Source organism: Siphateles boraxobius, unplaced genomic scaffold (assembly GCF_051911475.1).
Source record: "Siphateles boraxobius isolate OS27281-9 unplaced genomic scaffold, OSU_SipBor_1 125, whole genome shotgun sequence".
Lineage (NCBI taxonomy): Eukaryota > Metazoa > Chordata > Actinopteri > Cypriniformes > Leuciscidae > Siphateles > Siphateles boraxobius.
The window spans coordinates 735,284-756,278 of NW_027508728.1; the positions used below are offsets into that span (position 1 = coordinate 735,284).

Genomic DNA, 20,995 nt, shown 5'->3' on the forward strand with positions numbered 1-20,995 from the left:
CACTAGCCTGCTATGCCAGCCTATGTAAACGGGCCAAACATACTCATAATTCTTTGCGTTCTGATGACGTTGCCGCCCAGTTGGTCACATGTCTTAGCGATCTCTATTGCGCTCTGTCTGTTTGCCGCGCTCGTTCACGGAAGTTTAGCTTTCAGAAGCTCGTCCACTCCTGACAGCAAAATGGAAATATTTTCTTGACTTTCTAACATTTACAGATGGAGAATATGTCCGTGAAATGTAAGTTATGCACTGAGGAAATGATTGGATGTCACTTCAGTTTAAAGATTAGTAATAGAGATATTCCCCACCGATCGCTGCACAAGATAAGGTTATGTATCATGACGAAAGCACATTATTGCTAGCCCTCCCGGAACCCATAGAGAATGCATTGCAGTGCCTGCAGGTCGAAAACAACAACATCTTTGTATATGTCTTATAGAGCAGGGGTCGCAACAGATCGCCAAAACTGTCCCGCGTCGCAGATTATTCTGATAGTGGCTGGTTCTGACATAGATCTGTCATGACAGCAACAGTTACTCAAAATCACTTAGTCTATATAACTAACCCTAACAATCGCTTATCATATCCATAGACAGTAAAAGAAATGGACACAGCGACCCCATTGGTTTCAACGGAGAAGACTGAAGCCCGATTATTGCACTTCCTGTCTGATGGCTGAGCGACTGCAGGCTCAAACTGAGCTTGACGACAGTCTGACAGTTGTAAATCTTCTAGAAGCTGTGCCAAGACACATCTAAATCACCTAATTCCTCGAAAACGTTGTTGAAATATTTTGCCCCGTTGCTTTTATGGACTCTCTATCTATGGGCTTCTCCTTGACTTTATGCCTCTATGTCCCCCCGATTGCCTCATAGACAGTAAAAGATTGCCTGCGAGCTTCTCCTCCTGTCTATACGGTAATGTCTCTATTGTGCAACAGAAAGTCGCGTGGTTGTGAAGGCTTCTACGGGGCCATAACGTAAGATACAAAGTAATGGAGCCTTTTATACATTGTCGTGTTTCTTTAGAAATAAATAATGGACAAATGAAGTCTTTGGACGCCTCAGATGTAAAGTTATTCGCTGTCAAAGTGACGCCAAAATGAATGGGAGTCAATGTAATGCTAACAGCAGGTGAAGTTCTGCTACAATGGCGGCTCCCGCGAGGCTTCAGTTTCCGGCTGATGGATTACCCCCTTGATCATATCCAAGCGGCAACATTCTAATCTGAAAAATGAAGCCTACCCGGAAGTGCGAAAAACTGCAATACAACGAAAATCCGCTAGGGGCAGGTCCCAAAAGGGAGCAAATGTCCATAGACTCCATGTTAAAATGTCCGTTTTCACAGCATAAATTCATGTTTTTACAGGTTGGTCCCATGGACTTTTATTATATTTTTCGATAGGTTCCCAGTGCCTGACAACTGTGAGGGGGGTGATTTTTTTTTTACCTAACTCGTTAGTTTAGATCTTATTTAGATATAAAATGTATGACAAATAAGGGCGTGGTTAACTTTAATTGACAGCTTGATTGATAGCTGATAATGGCCTGTGCCGAGTGGAATTCCTGAAATTTGACGTCTCGGCCATGATCTGACACAACACATCATACCAACTCTGTATCCTTTCTGAACATTTGTATTGAAATATCGTCCATACAATGGGTTGCTCTGCTATAAACTGCACTAACCGACACTGTAGGAGTAAGTTACTTCACTCCATTTTTTCCGGTAAGTGACATTCCACAACTATTTCACGTAGTTAGCATTATTTAGCATCAATGTTTGTGGGCAGTGGCACAGCAACAGTTAGCATTAAATCGCCTCAGATAAGTTAGCGTCGGAGGTACTTTACCTATGGTTATAACTGATGTTTGAAACACTGTAAATGCGTCTGCCAAATGAATAAATGTAACATAAGAATAGACTGATATGTCCCACATTGGAGTGTTAATATATTTTGGGTTGTACTCTTCAGCAGCTTTGCAGTGAATGTAGTAGCCATAGACTGTAAAAAGTAGCCTAGTCTGCCAGTCGATCTTATAATGTTATGGTGTGTTCACACCGAACGCGAATAGAGCGTCAAATACGCGTCTATCGCATCTAGTTAGACGCTTGAACATTCGCTCGAGTTAAAATTTTTCAACTTGCGCGGAAGACGTTCGCGGCAAACGCGTCGCCCAATTCGCGTCATTCGCGACGCCCGGCGCGAATGATGCATCTATTCGCGTTTTTGCATTGACTTTGTATGTAATCTACTCACACAAAGCCCGCCCTTTTACCCATATATGCATTGGCCAGAAGGTGGGCGGGGTTAGGATTTTCAAAGATGGCGCCGCCCATACCCCCCATAAACGGCCTCAAAACCGTTATTCAGAAAGTCTATGGGTGACGTCACAGACGCTTTGTCCATTTTTTTTACAATCTATGCACTAGGTAGGATGAACGCATAGTTGTCTTCCATCTTCTTTGTATGTTTATTTTCGCTGTCAACTTTCCTCTTTAGACTCTTTGATAGAGCCATTTTCTCTCACCAGCTTAAATGTTAACATCTCTCTGTACATGACGTAATAGCGTAACTCCAGAACGCAAACAATTTAAAAAATGCAGTTTACTATGTGAGGATGCTGAGTGTAAAAGTAGGCTACGTCAAATAATTATTACAATAAGTTAGGCTCCATTGTCTAACAAGCAAATTAAAATGATACACATTTATTATTCACAATATGGAAAGAGGAAATAAAACATAGTTCGTTAAGAGACTCAAACATATTTATTCAATATGACTTATTCAAGTCAGTCCAGAAAAATGCGGAGGTTTTTTGTGATTATTGCAGGCAAAAATCCTTGATTATGCGGCTCGTTTTCTTAAAAAATGTGATGGAATATGCGGTTTATTTATGCAATTTTATTCTATTTTATTTATGAAATTGCGGGAACTTACAAAAACTGCGGGAACTTGCAAAAACTGAAAGCAAGAACTTTCATCAAACTTGCAAAAATTGCGGTTTGATGAAAAAGAGAAAAAAAAGTGATTCCCCCAACACCCTGTTCTCACTAGACTACTACCTTAAAGGGATAGTTCACCCAAAAATGAAAATTCTGTCAGTTTTTACTCACCCTCATATAGTCACCCCAATAGTCCAAGTGACTACAGTGGCTGAATCTTAAGTTTATCAAGGGACGAGAATACTTTTTGTGCGCAAAAAAAACAAAAATAACGACTTTATTTCAACTATTAATTTCCTTCTCTGTGGGCCTCGAGTGAGTTCACTAAGAATATAGCGCAGTTCTTCTGTTGTTGTACGTCACACGCATCACACACATGACCAGCTTCGGCCAATAGTGAGCCTATGTGTGACGTATTACTACGCTATCACACTACGCTAACTGACTAGAGGCCCACAGAGAAGAAAATGAATAGTTTAAATAAAGTCGTTATTTTTGTTTTTTTTGCTCACAAATAGTATTCTCGTCGTTTGATAAACTTAAGATTGAGCCACTGTAGTCACTTGGACTATTTTAACGATGTCTTTAATAACTTTTCGGGGCTGTCAAGTTTCAATCCCTGAAAAAGCCTATGGAGGAGTGATCCAGCTCTCAGATTTATTCAAAAATATCTTAATTCGTGTTCCGAAGATGAACGAAGGTCTTACGAGGTTGAACAACATGAGGGTGAGTAAATACTGACAGAATTTTCATTTTTGGGTGAACTAACCCTTTAAAGTCCCTGTAAAATCAAAATTAATTATGTGGTCTGAGTTATTCACACTACAGAAAAATGTGTTATCAGCCACCCAGCCAAATTTGAATGATAAAAAAAGCCGGTAAGTACATAAAATAAGCTATTAAAATCTTGAAAAAATGAGCAGTAGTCTCTGCTCTCAAACGCTGGGGGCGTGTCCGCTGCTGCGCTGAAACCACGCCCACTCGCGGGAAGTATACACTCACCAGCTGTCGGCGCGACGGTAGGATGAAGGCCGAGGCGGGAGATAGTCGGTTCGACCCCATTCACCAGTAACAGCGGATTATCAGTGAATCCCAGTTGTCTCCGACGAAAGTTTATAAAACTATCCTGTGTAAAAGGATCACTACAGAGGCGGGTTTTGGTCGTGATCCTCAGCTCTCCATCAAGCTGGCTCTTCACAAAATTAATCTACCTCTTCTTGATGTGATTGTTTTTCGTAAATTTAAATACGGACACCGATCTGTTTTGTACGTGATCGCATCCAGGTAGTACACATTTCCGTGACGAAGGCATTTAGCTAGCAAACTGTAGGCTGTAGTAAATAATAGTACTGACAGTAACTCGTGATTGAGCAGCAAACTGATGTGAATGTGTTCTTGTTAGGGGAGGGGCCAACCTCAGTGGCTCCAGTGTGCAATCAAGTAGGGGCGTGTCCAGGAGCTCAGTGGCTCCATTGCGTCATCAAGTAGGGGCGTGTCCAGGAGCTCAGGGGCTCCAGTGCGTCATCAAGTAGGGGCGTGTCCAGGAGCTCAGTGGCTCCAGTGCGTCATCAAGTAGGGGCGTGTCCAGGAGCTCAGGCACTCCAGCGCGTCATCAAGTAGGGGCGTGTCCAGGAGCTCAGTGGCTCCAGTGCGTCATCAAGTAGGGGCGTGTCCAGGAGCTCAGTGGCTCCAGTGCGTCATCAAGTAGGGCCATGTCCAGGAGCTCAGGCACTCCAGCGCGTCATCAAGTAGGGGCGTGTCCAGGAGCTCAGCCACTCCAGTGCGTCAAGTAGGGGCGTGTCCAGGAGCTCAGCCACTCCAGTGCGTCATCAAGTAGGGGCGTGTCCAGGAGCTCAGGGGCTTCAGTGCATCATCAAGACCCCGTTTTAGCCCCACCCAAAAAATACGGAACACAGCAATGGTGAAAAACTGTTTACTCCACAATTCAGTACTTCACAGTTCACCGTCTTTGTAATATGTTTTAGCAATACATTTCTAACATTTATAATGTGTTTAGAATCGCCTTTACAGGGACTTTAATGTAAAGAGTCATTTCTTTTACAGCGAATAACTTTACATCTGAGGCGTCCAAAGACTTAATTTATACATTATTTCTTTCTAAAGAAACACGACAATGTATAAAAGGCTCCATTACTTTGTATCTTACGTTATGGCCCTGTAGAAGCCATTTTTGTAAAAATAGGCTAACGATTGTGTCATAACCACGCGACTGTCTGTCACACTTTAGAGAAATTACCGTATAGACAGGAGGAGAAGCTTGCAGGCAATCTTTTACTGTTTTACTGTCTATAAGGCAATCGGGGGGATATAGAGGCATACAATCAAGGAGAAGCTCATAGATAGAGAGTCCATAAAAGCAACGAATCAAAATATTTCAACAACGTGTTTGAGGAATTAGGTGATTCAGATTTGTCTTGGCACCGCTACTAGAAGATTTACAACTGTCAGACTGTCGTCAAGCTCAGTTTGAGCCTGCAGTCGCTCAGCCATCAGGAAGTGAGTGCAATAATCGGGCTTCAGTCTTCTCCGTTGAAACCAATGGGGTCGCTGTGTCCATTTCTTTTACTGTCTATGTGCCAAAGATACTTGCTGACCCCTGCCATAGAGAATGCATTGCAGTGCCTGCAGTTCGAGAAAAAAAATCTTTGTATGTAAGTCTATGGGAACACTGGGCGATTCTAGGCTAGAGTAAAATCGCCCAAAAAGAGGCGGTACTTCACAGTACGAGACTTGATGCTGATTGGACTATATCCAGAGGCAGAACATCAGTGACGGCTAGCGAAGATTGAATCTACCCGAAAAACTCTAAAAACACTGTTTATTTCATTAGTAGCCTTTCTTTGTTCTATTGTATTTATTTATAAGTTGATTATTCGTTCTTATTTTGTTGCTGACTGCTTACCTTTAATAATGTTTTAAATTCACATTAATTAGGCTGGCAGTTTTTTGTTGTAGTATCAAAATTGGATTAAATAATTGATATTTCACTGGTGTCTAAACATTTGTACCACTGACCCAATCCTCAGCACTGACCCAATCCTCAGCACTGACTGAAATATGTGCTGTGCTATTCAATGAAAGATAAAATATGATAGAGCAATAGAATGTACAGTAACAGAAGCTCATACAATGCATTTTAGCAGGCTTAATTAAGCATGAAAATAATTGCAAGAAATATATATTTGATGAAAAAATTAAGCCAACTAATATGATTTATATTCTTTGGGTTTATCTACTAATACAAAAATTACAAATGCAGTGGAAATTCAGGGATCGGTTACGGTATCGGTATCTCGTTCTGCAGAAAGTGGTATCAGTGCATCCCTAATTCAAAATATTGTGATTTTTTTTGGTGTTGAAAAAATACAGTTGTTTCACGCTAAATCAACGCTGCAGCCCGTCTGAGATATAAAGCTATTTCTCATGGCTATGGGCATGCTATTAAGTATATGATAAGTATATAATACAACTTTCATTCTTCAGGTCAATCATATATATTAATGGAAAAAAAAATCAGTTTCAATATCCTTTCAATGGTTCAGGGGATTTCCCATGCCTGACAGCGCTGGTCAATGGATTGGCCTCTATGAAGTGAAACATCAGATACCATATACATTTAATTTGAGTAAAAAAATAAAATTAAATAAATAAAAATAATAATAAAGATATTGTTTGATAAGTGCTGATTGAAGTCTTTGAAATCCAAAAAAAAATAGTGCTTGAAAAGTCCTTGAAAGTCCTGGAATTTCATTTGACAGAGTCTGTATGAACCCTGTTAATACATTGATTGATTAATTTATTAATCTTTCATTCATTCATCAATTTTTGCTTCTAAGATTAATGCGTTGGTCGGCTGTGAAACATTTAGCGACAGCGCTTTCCCTCACTTTCACCAGCAGAGGTCCTCGTCGAGCTCTGATTCGAAAAGCTTCGAGTAATGAACCTTTTTCCGATACAATTGTGTTGAAAGCTTCGCTGGTTCAGAAAGCTTCACTTCGTCATCACTAATATTTTTGTCACGTTTAGGTTGTAGGAAGCTGGAAGCTGAAGGAAGATAGGAAGATGAAGATCATGTTAAAAATTCCATACAAGCGAACAATTCAAAAGGCAAGCGAACAAACACACCTTATCATTAATGTGACCAAACCAATGAGAAGTGTAAACACAGCAACTTAAATAGTAAGGCAAACGAGGATAATTAATGACACACAGCTGAACAGAATGATTAATCATATCAGTAACCAAAGCAACTCATGAGTGCGGGAAACTAGAACAAAGGAAACATGTGACTGAAGATAAACAAATTAAAAGTCCATGAAAATTAATTTAACAGAACATAACTGTGACAATTTTCCCCAAACCGTGCAATTTTTAAAAATAGTACGTTGGCAAGTGGGTCAACTATAAACGTCTCTAGGTGTGTGCAAGTCAGCGGACAGTTGCGGTACAGTGCTGGAGAAATTATGAAGACTTCATGCTTTAGACTGGACTTGTCAATAATGTCAAGGATTAAGTCTCTGTTTCTGATTGTGAAGTTCCTGATTATCTGATCCTGAACTGAGAGATTGAAGAGTGTCATTGTTCTCTACAGGTTGAGGAAGTGTGGTGTTACAGATGAAGGTTGTGTTGCTCTGGCTTCAGCTCTGAGATCAAACCCCTCACACCTGAGAATACTGGATCTGACTGTGAATGAACTAGGAAACCGAGGAGTGAAGCTGCTCTCTGATGGAATGAAGGATCCTCACTGTAAACTGGAGATACTGAGGTAAGATTGTATAAATGTGTCAACATTAGGGGTTTAACGGTACACAAACATGACGGTTCGGTACATTCCTCGGTATTGAAGTCACGGTTCGGTACGGGTTCGGTACAGCAGGGGGGAGTAAACTAAATGCGAAATTGCTTTCTCTTTTTTTTATTAAACAGTTTTTTTCTTTTAAACAAATGTGTATATGTGTTTAAATAAATTATATTTTAATTAATATTTACAACAAGTTTTTTAACTGACAAGTCTAAAAGTAAAAACCCTCTAAAGACTTGCATACAGGGCCTGAAATTAACACCTGACCACGCACCAAATGCGGGTGAATTTTGCAATTGGCGGGTAAAACTGTCAATCTACCTGCCACATTGGCGGGTAGCCAATGAGAATTGAGTGATTCATTCGTTTTTTTTTTTTGTGTGTCTGTCCGATAACATCAGCAATTTTGATTCAAGCAGCTGATTTCTGTGAATGCATGTAAAACTTAATGTATATTGCAGCACAGGGTGAAGTCAGTATATACATTAACGACGATTTGAGACAAATAAATGTACATTTAATGTAAAACTATGTAAACGGCGCTCAGTGGGGCGGCAGGATTTTGAAAAAGGTCCTGAGCCGTTGCTGGGCGCCACGGACAGACGCCGAATGGTGCCGCTGGTGTGTGTACACTGATAGAAAATAATGTGTTCGAATTTTAAAGACATGGTTCTGCGCGACGCGGCGCTACGCATCTGGTGTGCGACCCCCTTAAGAGTTATTATTACTTATAATGATTTCGTTAATAACTTGACAGCACTTAAATGTGTATTCTTACAAGTTAAAGAACAATGTTTGTGTGATTTCTATTTTTCACCTTTATGAGGCAAAAAAAAAATTGGCTGGTAAAAAGTTACTGTGGCAGGTGGAGTTTTAAATCAAAAAAGTTAACTTCAGGCCCTGCTTGCATATATATGATCCATTTGAGCACTTAATCTATGAATCAAACAGTCAAATCCCATAATAAACGCTGCTAAATGCCGCACAGTTGGTGAATAAAGTTGATTCTGAAGCTCAGTTATTTTCTCGTGTTGAAGTGAATACGCGATGGGCATTTGCTTGCTTCGGCTATCACACCTGCGTGCATGTGCTGAATAGGGTTAATCATGGCTCTAGTGGATTTATGCCAGTTTGAAATGGCTTACATAAAACTTTTCCGTTTTATTTCTACTTCAAATTACTCCCGCACCTCGTTTGTCTTTTGAGCGGCCATTTCTGTGCTCTCTGTGACTGACACGAAGACAACACATCTGAGGTCAAATAATAAGATTAAGTTATTATTTTTCCAAGTGTTTTATTTTAATGTGATCTTTAAAATCTTTGCAGCGCTCAGTGACGTTCATTAAAGGGATAGTTCACCCAAAAATGACAATTAAATTAAATGTTCATTTTATGAAAATTAAAAGTGTAATATAGCTGCGAGCAGCGATTGCGGGCCACAGCCGGTGGCACAGCAACCCCGGTTCCTTTAGTTACCTAAAGGCACCGGGGTGGCAGTGCCTCCGGCTTTGGCCGTTCATCGCTGCTCGCAGCTATATTTTATATATATATATATAAGAAGCCAGTGGCACCGCCAACCTGGTGCCTTAAGGGGTTATTGTGCACGACGTGCAAAAACGTAAACCTGCTTTGATTGTCAAAAAGAAGTGTGCTGTAGAGCTTGCATCAGTTTGGGTGCATCAAGTGCGCATCGAGGGCACATATTAACCACAAAGTATGCGTAAGCAACCTTCTGAAACCTAAAATGAAAAATGAGACACCTCATCCATGCTGCCCTACAAAGGCTAAGTGCAGTATCTACGCAAACAAAGAAACAGAGAAAAAGGCCTTTAAAGTTATTATACCAGCCAGTCAAACATGTTATGGGTAGATTAGTGGTAATGCATCTCCAAAATGGGACATAATTTAACCCAGATATTTTTTCACAAGACAGAACACATGTCAAAAAGCCTGAACACATGTCATAAAAACACATGTCACTTCACAGAACATATGAAGTGTGCCATTTGGGACAGGGCCTATGATCTTGAACCACAATAGCCACATATATGAGATAATTTAAATATAGAATAATTTTTAATGTCATAGGATGTCATAGCTCAATATGTTTTTCAGCACTTAAATGTGTAAATATAGAAGCCCAGTATTTATCTGGAGGTCTTTGTACAGGTTTATTAATGTAATTATATTTTACGCTTATTTGTCCTATGATATGCAATGGAAGTACATTTTAATGTTTAACATGGGTGTATTCACAACACATAGCATACGATATAATATCTTAAGATTATTCATCATTATGTTGTCTCTGCCTTTTCTGTTTTAATGATATTCAGAACAGAAAAACTAAATGTTCCTTAATTGTAATTAACACTAACTTTATTCTCATCTGAATTATAAATAATTGATTTCCGTATAAAATGATTTCCGCGCCTCTCTCTCTCTCTCTCTCTCTCTCTCTCTCTCTCTCTCTCTCTCTCTCTCTCTCTCTCTCTCAGACACACAGTTCGATCGCGCCCGCGCCTCCCTCACTCACTCACTCACTCACACACACACACACACACACACACACACACAGTTCGATCGCGGCCGCGCCTCTCTCTCTCTCTCTCTCTCTCTCTCTCTCTCTCTCTCTCTCTCTCTCTCTCTCTCACACACACACACACAGTTCGATCGCGCCAGCGCGCCTCTCTCACGCGCACACACACTCCACCTTGAGAGAGGCGCGGGCGCGATCGAACTGTGTGTGTGTGTGTGTGTGTGTGTGTGTGTGTGCGTGTGTAAGAGAGAGAGAGGCGCGATCGAACTGTGTGTGTGAACAGTGGAAACATACTCCGTCATTTTTTTTCATACAGGACATCATTCAGACTGCAAACTGTTTACTTATATATGTGTACACTCCCAATAAAACACAACATCCTCAGTCACATATGCAATATATTTATATATAAATATAATTTTGGACACAAGAGGGCAGTATAGCCCTATTTATGATTTTGTGTTTAAACTATCACCCGAAGAGACCCCCCCTCCCCCTCCCCACACACACACACACACACACACACACACACACACACACACACACACACACACACACACACACACACACACACACACACACACACACACACACACACACACACACACACAGATTGGCAGGGGACACTCTCTCTGTCAGAGAGAGGGAGAGAAAATGCTCAGAATCCACATTCAAACAAAAATATCTGACTTCATGCTGGTGGGAACTAATGACTGTAAATTAGAAAGTTGTTCGGCTTGACGAGAACAATATACACGCCAAGTTTTGGAACTGTAGGTAAAACTAACTAAGTTAGGTTACACTTTATTTTAAGGTGTCATTGTTACAGTGTAATTAAATATTTAAGTACAGTGTAATATTAATTAATTACATGTACTTACTATAGGGTTAGGGTAGGATTAGGATTTGGTTGAGGGTTAATTGCATGTAATTAGGCATAATTTACTTTTATTACTATGGTAATTACATGTAACATAAGTAACAAGGACACTGTAAAATAAAGTGTTACCCTAAGTTATAACACACTTTATGTGTCCTTTTTTAGTCATAAAATCATTTCCTTGCCACGGCCAAACAGTTCGAGATATTAAAAATCCGTGCGCAATTTAGCATCCCCAATGTCTTGACTTCACGCTGATCGAGTTTGGTCACAATTGAATGAATTGCCTTGGAGGAGAAGTTAAAATTCCAGAGCAAGCGTTCTCCAAACAACCCATAATAGCTGACTTCCTGTTGGGCTGGCGTAAAACTTGACCGAGGGAAAGTTGTTCGGCCCGATGAGATCTATATGTGTACCGAGTTTCATATTATTACATGCAAGTGTGTTTGATTTATGGACAAGCGTTCAAATCCCATTCCAGGGGATTCTCTGTTTCACAGAAACATTAAACTGACAGTAGTTTGAACGATTAAATCTTGTGTATTTTTTCTGTGTAATCTATTGTTTTCAGTGTTGACTAGTAGCAGCTGTACCGTTTACTCGACTAGTCTTGCACATCCCTATTAAAAACCTTTATTTCATATAGGCTAGTTAACTTATGTTCACGTTTCCCTCATTCATGTGTTAGCGCTACCGTGAGGAGCCATGAAGCAGCGACACCGGGAACAGGGAAATCTATTTAGAGCCTTATTTTATTAACGGAGAAGGACAACGATATATCACCAGATCGATATTTAGTCCCACCGCTATAAGGAGCCCTTCATTACACATTACTATAATATTACATTTTACAATTAACAACAGAGCTCAAATTATTAAAATCAGTTGCTATTTATTTTTAAATATAATAATCAACGCTCAAATAATAAAAAACATGTAAATTGCACATAAGGCAGGCTCTGCATTAACTTCTAAATATAATTATGAAGTTAATTTTTTACTCCAATTGACACAGTGGCTGTTATAACTTGTTTTCATGACAAATTTATTTAAACATACATTAAATAATGAAAACACTACTAACAGCTTAAGTAAATATAATGAAATGGCTAATATAGTGCATATACAAAATGCTTCTCTCTAGAGTTCATTTCTCTAGTGAACTAACCTGCTGTCGACACTAAATGCCAGAGGTTAATGTAATGCTACGTGAGATGTTATTCTCAAGATGTTTTATTGATATCTTTCCTCAGTTGAAACACTGGATTAGAGATGTGAACGTATTGAGTGATTTGGAAAAGTGACATTATTGTATTTATCATTATGATGAAAACATGAGTTAAATGATTATGACGTTTTTTATGTTATTGAAATGAACCCCCTGAAGCAGCATGTAGAAGCAGGTCTGAACCTTAGACTGGACCTGTCAATCATGTCATGGATTAAGTCTCTGTTTCTGATTGTGAAGTTCCTGATTATCCGATTCTGAACTGAGAGACTGAAGAGTGTCATTGTTCTCTACAGGTTGAGGTATTGTGGTGTTACAGATGAAGGTTGTGTTGCTCTGGCTTCAGCTCTGAGATCAAACCCCTCACACCTGAGAGAACTGGATCTGACTGAGAATTATCTAGGAAAAGGAGGAGTGAAGCTTCTCTTTGATCTGAAGGAGGATCCACATTATAAACTGGAGACGCTTGTGTGAGTAGTGATGACTAAACATGTTTGAATTTTAATTGTAAATGAATATAGTTTCTTCTTCTGAGGTTACTTTCTTGGATATATTTACGCACTGTAAACATGTTTAATAAGAGTTTGATTCCATTTATAGTTAGAATAAAGTATCTTAATGTTTATTTTTATGTCAAAACAATACAATATATCACTTGTATCATTAGCTGCGTTTGCATGGACCCTAATAATGCGATTGTAATCGGACCAGTAGCACAATTGGAATGAATTGGCCAGATCTGATTGAATTGTTATTCAGATTGTAAGGGGTGGTTTATTCCTTCTGTAATATGATCGAGAGGACATGTAAACTCCCGATCGTATTGAGAATTGAAACTGAATTGAACTGAAACAGGAGATTACTGTGAAATAGCGTAATGACGTATAACGCGCGGATCGAGCTGTTCTTCATGATGAATAAAGTGTCATAAATGAGTGTCCTGTCATTTTGAGATTCTCTTAGCACTCATCGTCTGTGAAGTGGAGCAGGACAGTCCTCGTCTCAGACTCTCTTCCACAGAACACACAGTTTTTGTCACGGATTTTCAGGAACGAACCCAATTGCAGACAGTTTGCTGACACACAAGGTTTATTGATAACAAAAAGGGAAAACAAAACCCCACGAGGGAGGAAAAACAGCACAGGCAAAGCAAAAGACTAACAACAATAGACTAAGACTTAAACATAAAACTTCACAGGAACAAAATAACTATAACAAGAAAACTTCTTTGTTTAGACAGAACTCAAGACAATGTACTCACAAGTATTACCGTGTGTGGATACGCACACAATCAATCACAATGAACCAGCACAGGACAGCAAACACAAGGGGATAATATAGGGAACACTAATGACAAAGACAGGTGAAGCTGACTAGACAAGGACAGGTGAAACTGACTAGACAATAATGACGAGACGAGGATAACAAGGGGGCGGGGTGACGTGACGAGACAACACAAGCACATGGCTCAAAACACAAGACCATGTGCTTGCACACAAAACATGATTCTGTCATGATCCTGCCTCAAGACTAGAGAAAATCAAGGACACGAGGGCAGAATCATGACAGAACCCCCACCTTAAGGAGCGGCTACCAGACGCTCCTCAAGGGGACATCAAACACGGGACATGACAGACTGAGACATCGACACAAACCAACAAAACATGACAAATAAAAGTAATGGCAAACACGAAAACACAACAACCGGGTTAGGATGAAACATTAAAAATAACAGACAAGGAAGAGGTGGTGGAGGAAACACAGAGTTCATGGGGGGTGGTCCAGGGTGAATGGGTGTGCTGGGGGTCTTAGGTCCACGGGATGAGGACGGGGAACGAGGAATCTGGGCTGGCTTGGAGGGGGACACACGAGGGAGGGACTTGGACAAAACAGTACGGGGTTTAGTGGCGACAGGGGAAACAGTCCGGGGACTAGTGGCGACAGGGACAAACGGGGAAACAGTCCGGGGACTAGTGGAGACAGGGACGAACGGGGAAACAGTCCGGGAATTAGTGGAGACAGGGGGTACACCGAGAGGTAGAACAGGAATCCGGATGGGGGAAACAGTAGAAGGCATAACAGGACTCATGACAGGGGAAATAGGTGACCGTGGAGGTGACACTGGGACTGAGCTCAAAGAAGATGGCTGGGATCCCATGCTCCACATCTCCGAATCTGGTATGGCGCTCTCGGCAGCTGACTGGGGTACAGCGCTCTCTTCAACAGTGGGCATAAGACTGGGGGACACAACAGGACTGGACGGAACTTCTAGGATCTTTGCAAGACTAGACAAATAATCAGAAAGGGTCTTAGCCGCAATGAAAACCGGCATCTCCTGACGAGCAGAAACAGCCCGCAGAACCTCCTTAGCAGCTAGATCGGCCACAACTTTCTCATCAGTAACTGCAGCGGGCTCTGTGACTGCAGCGGGCTCTGTGACTGCAGCGGGCTCTGTGACTGCAGCGGGCTCTGTGACTGCAGCGGGCTCTGTGACTGCAGCGGGCTCTGTGACTGCAGCGGGCTCTGTGACTGCAGCGGGCTCTGTGACTGCAGCGGGCTCTGTGACTGCAGCGGGCTCTGTGACTGCAGCGGGCGAAGAACGGAAGGCTCCCCTCTTCCTCCTCTTTCTCCTAGGTCGAGAAGCAGTGACCATCACCGGAGCTGAGACGGGTTGGGGAAGCACGGTGGGAACTGTGTCGGGCGAAGAAGGGGTTATCTCTGGCAGGATAGACTCCGACGCTGAGGACTCTGAAGGAGAGTCCCACGAGGTTCGCCTCCCTCGTTTCCCTCGAAGACCGAAGGGGGTAGATGAAGTGCCAGGAGTCGTGAGGGCGCCAGCCTGGTCCCCAAGCGTCGCGACGCCTATCATTCGACCCTCGGGAATGGCTGGCAGGCAGGCAGAAGGTGGAGAGCCCGAGGAAGAAACCTGCGGAACCTCCCGGGAAAAATGATCCCAGAGGCGGGCATAATCCCTCATGATCTGCTCACCCTGGGACGGGATAGGGCAAATGACCCGTTCTCCGTTGGTTGATGCGGACAACCAGCATCGCTCACGGAACTCCGTCTGGAACTGGAGTTGAGAGGTCATACTGTCTGCTGGGCTCTTAGTTGGCTGGTTCATTCTGTCACGGATTTTCAGGAACGAACCCAATTGCAGACAGTTTGCTGACACACAAGGTTTATTGATAACAAAAAGGGAAAACAAAACCCCACGAGGGAGGAAAAACAGCACAGGCAAAGCAAAAGACTAACAACAATAGACTAAGACTTAAACATAAAACTTCACAGGAACAAAATAACTATAACAAGAAAACTTCTTTGTTTAGACAGAACTCAAGACAATGTACTCACAAGTATTACCGTGTGTGGATACGCACACAATCAATCACAATGAACCAGCACAGGACAGCAAACACAAGGGGATAATATAGGGAACACTAATGACAAAGACAGGTGAAGCTGACTAGACAAGGACAGGTGAAACTGACTAGACAATAATGACGAGACGAGGATAACAAGGGGGCGGGGTGACGTGACGAGACAACACAAGCACATGGCTCAAAACACAAGACCATGTGCTTGCACACAAAACATGATTCTGTCATGATCCTGCCTCAAGACTAGAGAAAATCAAGGACACGAGGGCAGAATCATGACAGTTTTGGGCTCGGGAAGGGGTTTTACTGCTGGATAAACACAAGCAGCACGGCTCAACGGTTCATGTGCTCGTCCTCGCATAATTAGGACCCGGAATAGAGAAATATTAAGTCTGTGTTTTAAATCAAAGAAAAGGAGGATGGTTAGTATGCAACAACAGCGGGAAACTGTATCGTGCAGTGTGCGCATGTCAAAAGATTAAGATCAGAAGCTTGTGACGTATAAACACACATTAACCCGATCACTTTTATAGCGTTCATGTAAACACTGCGTCCGGATTCATCAATCAGAATGAATTAATTGAGATTAAAGCAAAAAGTGTCCATGTAAACGTAGCTATTGACTACATTTACATGAACTCTCATAATGCGATTGTAATTAGATTTAGTCGTGGAAACACAATACTTCAATCAAATTGATTCGATTAATCTCATAATTGAAGTAACTATAATCTTAGTAAAATATGTGCCGTGTCGATTTTAATTGCAAAAAACAGGCATGTGAACACCGTAAGGGATAGTTCACCCAAAAATAAAAGTTAAGTCATCATTTACTGACCCTTATGTTGTTCTAATGCCATTTATCCTTCTTTCTTTTCCAGACCACAAAAGGAGAATTTTAAAGAAATGTCGCGCTCGCGCTCGTCCATATAACATTTCTTTAAAATACTTAATTTTCATTGTTGGATGATTTATCCCTTTAAATTATTCCGCTCTGACCGAAGTGCACATGTGCTGGTACGTACACGGATATGACGTGTGTTGTTCACACAACTCCATGAATGAAGTCTGACATTATTGTGAAGTTTTCCCTCCGCTCTGAATCGCTGAACTCGCTGCCACCAGTGTCTGCTGCTTATCTCCATCCAGAGTCAGTGTGAAGAACACAATAGCCGCGTTTCCACTGCCGGGCCAGGGCCGAGCCATGCTAGTGCGTGCCAGGGCCAGTCGCGTTTCCACTGTCACTTCCGGGGCTTGATCGGGGCATACTCAGGGCCAACGGCCAGGATTTCTGGCCCGTCGAATACCTTGGGCCAAAGCGGGCCAGCTCGGGCTAGAGGCGTGGGCAAGGTTAAAGGCGGAGTTTATCGGTGTTAGGGAAAGTTATGGTCTGCGGCAAAGCCGGCAAGATGCACATTCACTTTTTTATATCGCGCAAAATAATCGCTGCTCGAAATGGAGAATCGCCTGTACTGGCCTGTCGAAGATACCAAAGCTCTTCTGAGCATTTGGGCAGAAGCAAGGGTACAACGTCAATTTGACGGCGTGTGAAGAAACGAGGACGTTATAAAATACATCGTTGCTGAATTTTCTAAGCTAAGCATTCAGCGAGCAACGCTTCAAGTTCGGGAAAAAATAAAAAGTTGCGGGCACAGTATTGTACAAGGCGATTAAAACGCACAATGGACAAAGCGGAGCTCAGAGAAGAAACTTTCCATGGTTCGACTTGATGGACGGTGTGCTGGGTCACCGTCCCTCTGTTAGTGACAACTCGCGAGACAAGTCGGGACACTATTGCAGCCATGGCCGGTGAGTTAATATACATGCTATCTTCCTAACTTAAAAAATAAATAAATTCATAATACCCGCTGAAATGGGTTGGGTTTTATGACGTTTGATCCAGAAAGGCGTGTTAGGGGCGGGGTTTAGGGCAGCGTTGCGGGGCTACTGACCCGGCAGTGGAAACGCAAGCCCGGTGCTTAAGGCCTGAGGCCACTGGCTCGGCTCGGCTCGCTGTTAGCCCTGGCCCGGCCCTGGCCCGACAGTGGAAATGCGGCTATTGGCAGTGTAGGAAACCCCGTCTGAAGCGGCATCGCTATCACAGTCTGATGTTCATCACAGCGCAGAATAACCATCCAATACGTCCATAGAATGTGTTTTGCGTTTTACTTAAGTAGATTAAAACAGTGGCCGGTAACACTCCTACTCTATGTGAGTTCATCATTTGTGCTGTGCATTTGGTGTATGAGAATAGTGGTTGTAAAAATAACCACAATTCTTATAGCGAATAATCAGAATGATGAAAGTTGCATTATTTTGAATGTCATTTGCAATAGAATATAATGGCAAATATTTATTACTACTCTTGTTGTCATAAATAAAACGTCTCGGGTTACGTATGTAACCCTTGTTCCCTGATAAAGGGAACGAGACACTGCGTCGGTTACGACACTAGGGGAACGCCCTTCAGCGTAGCGCGTCTGAATTTATGAATGAAATCGAATCCAATCCTATTGCCGTTGCGTGATGACGTAGCGTGTGACGGCATAAGCGGATGTATACAAAAGCACGCCGGCACACAGAAATGTCAGCTTTTGCTATGAAGCAAGTGCTCCAGGTGGGGTGAGGTGTGGCGAACCGACGCAGTGTCTCGTTCCCTTTCTCAGGGAACAAGGGTTACATACGTAACCCGAGACGTTCCCTTTCGAGGGAACTCGAACTGCGTCGGTTACGACACTAGGGGAACGAGATACCCACTATACCACAACGAACACCGCTCATCCTAGTGTGAAGCTGTCTTCAGGCAAAACCTGGGACGAAAGCACTCGTGCACTGGGTGAAGAGGGAAGGTCCAGACTGTAAAACCTCAGGAATGTGTGCGGAGTGGCCCAGCCAGCCGCCTCACATATGTCATGTATAGAAACCCCTGAAAGGAGGGCTCTAGAGGATGCTATGCCTCTGGTGGAGTGAGCCCTCACGGCCATAGGTGAAGGCAAATTGCGCACCTGATAGGCCAGGGAAATAGTCTGAACAATCCAGTTGCTGATGGTCTGCTTAGAGGCGGGAAGCCCCTTCTTGGGCGACCCTAAATACACCAGCAACTGGTCCGACTTCCGCCACGAGGAGGACCTCTGGATAAAACACTGCAGTGCTCTGACAGGGCAGAGCAGATGAAGTCTCTCCTCATCCGCCGTCACATGAGGTGGAGGATGAAATACCTGCAGAACCATAGGCCGTGCCACATTAGATGGCACCTTTGGCAAATAGCCGGGCCTGGGATGCAAGATGGCTCTAATGTTGCCGGGAGCAAACTCCAGGCACCCCATGGAAATAGAGAGCGCCTGGAGATCTCCTACCCTCCTCAGAGAAGTAATGGCCAACCAAAAGACCACCTTAAACAAAAGGTTCTTGGCCTCAGCCGACTCCAGTGGTTCGAAGGGGGCCTCGGCCAGCCCTTCGAGAACCACTGCCAGGTCCCAAGAGGGAACCCTGGTGCGAGTCGCAGGTCTCATCCTCCAGGCTCCACGGAGGAAGTGATGCCCCCCCAGAGGACCATCACTCAGAGGAGCGTGGAATGCAAAGGCAGCCACATTAACCTTCAGTGTGGACGGGGTAAGCCCGGCAGAAAAGCGGTCTTGGAGAAACTCCAGTACTGAAGCCACTGGGCAGTGAACTGGGTCCAAGTCACGCTCTCTGCACCAAATGGAAAAAACATTCCACTTAAGGCTGTATAACTTCCTCGTGGAGGGAGCTCTGGAAGGGAGTATAGTTTCAATCACTTCTGCTGACAGGCCGGCTTCTAGGTACTGTGGTCCCTCAGGGGCCAGACCCACAGTTTCCACAGCTCGGGCCGAGGGTGGAGAACCGCCTGAGACAACAGGTCCTTCCTCAGAGGGATCTGCCACGGCGGGCCTGCCAGAAGCAGGATGATGTCCGAAAACCATACTCGGGCCGGCCAAAACGGGGCTACTAATAGTAGGCTGACCCCGTCTCGACGGACCCTTTCCAGAACTGCTGGGAGCAGAGCGATTGGGGGAAAAGCGTACAGATGCAGCCTTGGCCACGTCTGCACGATGACATCCAACCCCAGCGGGGCTGGATGTGTGAGGGAGAACCACAGTGAACAGTGTGTCGTCTCTCGAGACGCAAAGAGGTCCACGTCCACTGGGCCGAACCTCTAGCATATCAACTCCACTATCTCGGGGTGGAGTCTCCATTCCCTGGGCCTCAGCCCCTGGCTCGACAGTACGTCTGCTCCCTCATTCTCGGCCCCAGGGACATACATCGCCCTGAGAGACGATAGTCTCTGCTTGGACCACAGGAGGTTCTGATGCGCCAGTCTGCACAGAGGGCGCGACCTCAGACCCCCCTGGCGATTCAAATAAGATACCACCGACATGTTGTCGGTTCTCACGAGGACATGGCGACCATGGAGGTCTGGCAGGAAGCCCCTCAGAGCCCGGAGCACCGCCAACATTTATAGGCAATTTATGTGCCAAGATGAATGATGGTATTGCCAGGGACCTTTCAAAAAGCAGCCGTCCACTCTTTGCCAATCTTTTCGCCACAGGAACAATGAAGTACCGGCTGTAGAACCCGGACTCCCTGACTGGAGGGGGAACACGTTCTATGGCCCCTTTTTCCAGCAGCGAGTGAACTTCCTGTTCCAACACTGGACCCTGCTCTGGGTGCACTGAAGTCCAGACCACCCCGTTGAATTTTGGTGGGCGGACCTGGAACTGCAGTCTGTACCCAGTTTCTACAGTGCGCAGGACCCATGGAGAAATATTCACAAGGTTTTGTCATGCCTCTGGGCTGCTGTCCAGTGTTTTGTGCAGGTCTTTGACGGCCCCCTGAAGCGGAGGACCGGCAGGGGAGAACCGACAACGACCCACAGTGTGCGAACCCGAACACTGACTGACTGCAAGCCTTTGGGGCAGACAGACCAGTGTGTGCTCGCTGGAAGCTAGCGTGTCCCGAAGCGTCAGAGATGGCGGGATACTGACGCCAGCTTCCCGAGGGCCCAGTGAGAGAGGGGACCGCAATCGCTCTCTCTCAAAGGACCTCAAAGAGACCTCAAAGGGGGCGGCCCTTTGAGGTCTCATATAAGTCAGGACCTCTTTCACTTAGCCTTTTTGGACTGGAGGACGGTCCTCATATCCGCCCTCTCAGGAGGCTGCGGGTAGGAGCGACGTCTAGAGTC

General features: G+C 43.7%; 1 protein-coding gene across 3 annotated transcripts in view; it reads left to right on the forward strand.

The window, feature by feature from the left end:
* The window catches only part of LOC143733204 (protein NLRC3-like), a 261,767-nt gene that overhangs the window by 34,012 nt on the left and 206,760 nt on the right, over positions 1–20,995 (forward strand). The window contains exons 8-9 of one of the 3 annotated variants that reach the window (XM_077224823.1): positions 7,559–7,732; positions 12,712–12,885. The exons of 1 other annotated variant lie outside the window; for it this stretch is intronic. In XM_077224823.1, the coding sequence (XP_077080938.1) occupies positions 7,559–7,732; positions 12,712–12,885 (348 nt within the window). The remainder of the gene's footprint in view (positions 1–7,558; positions 7,733–12,711; positions 12,886–20,995) is intronic. One more of the 3 variants, XM_077224813.1, reaches the window with a different exon arrangement.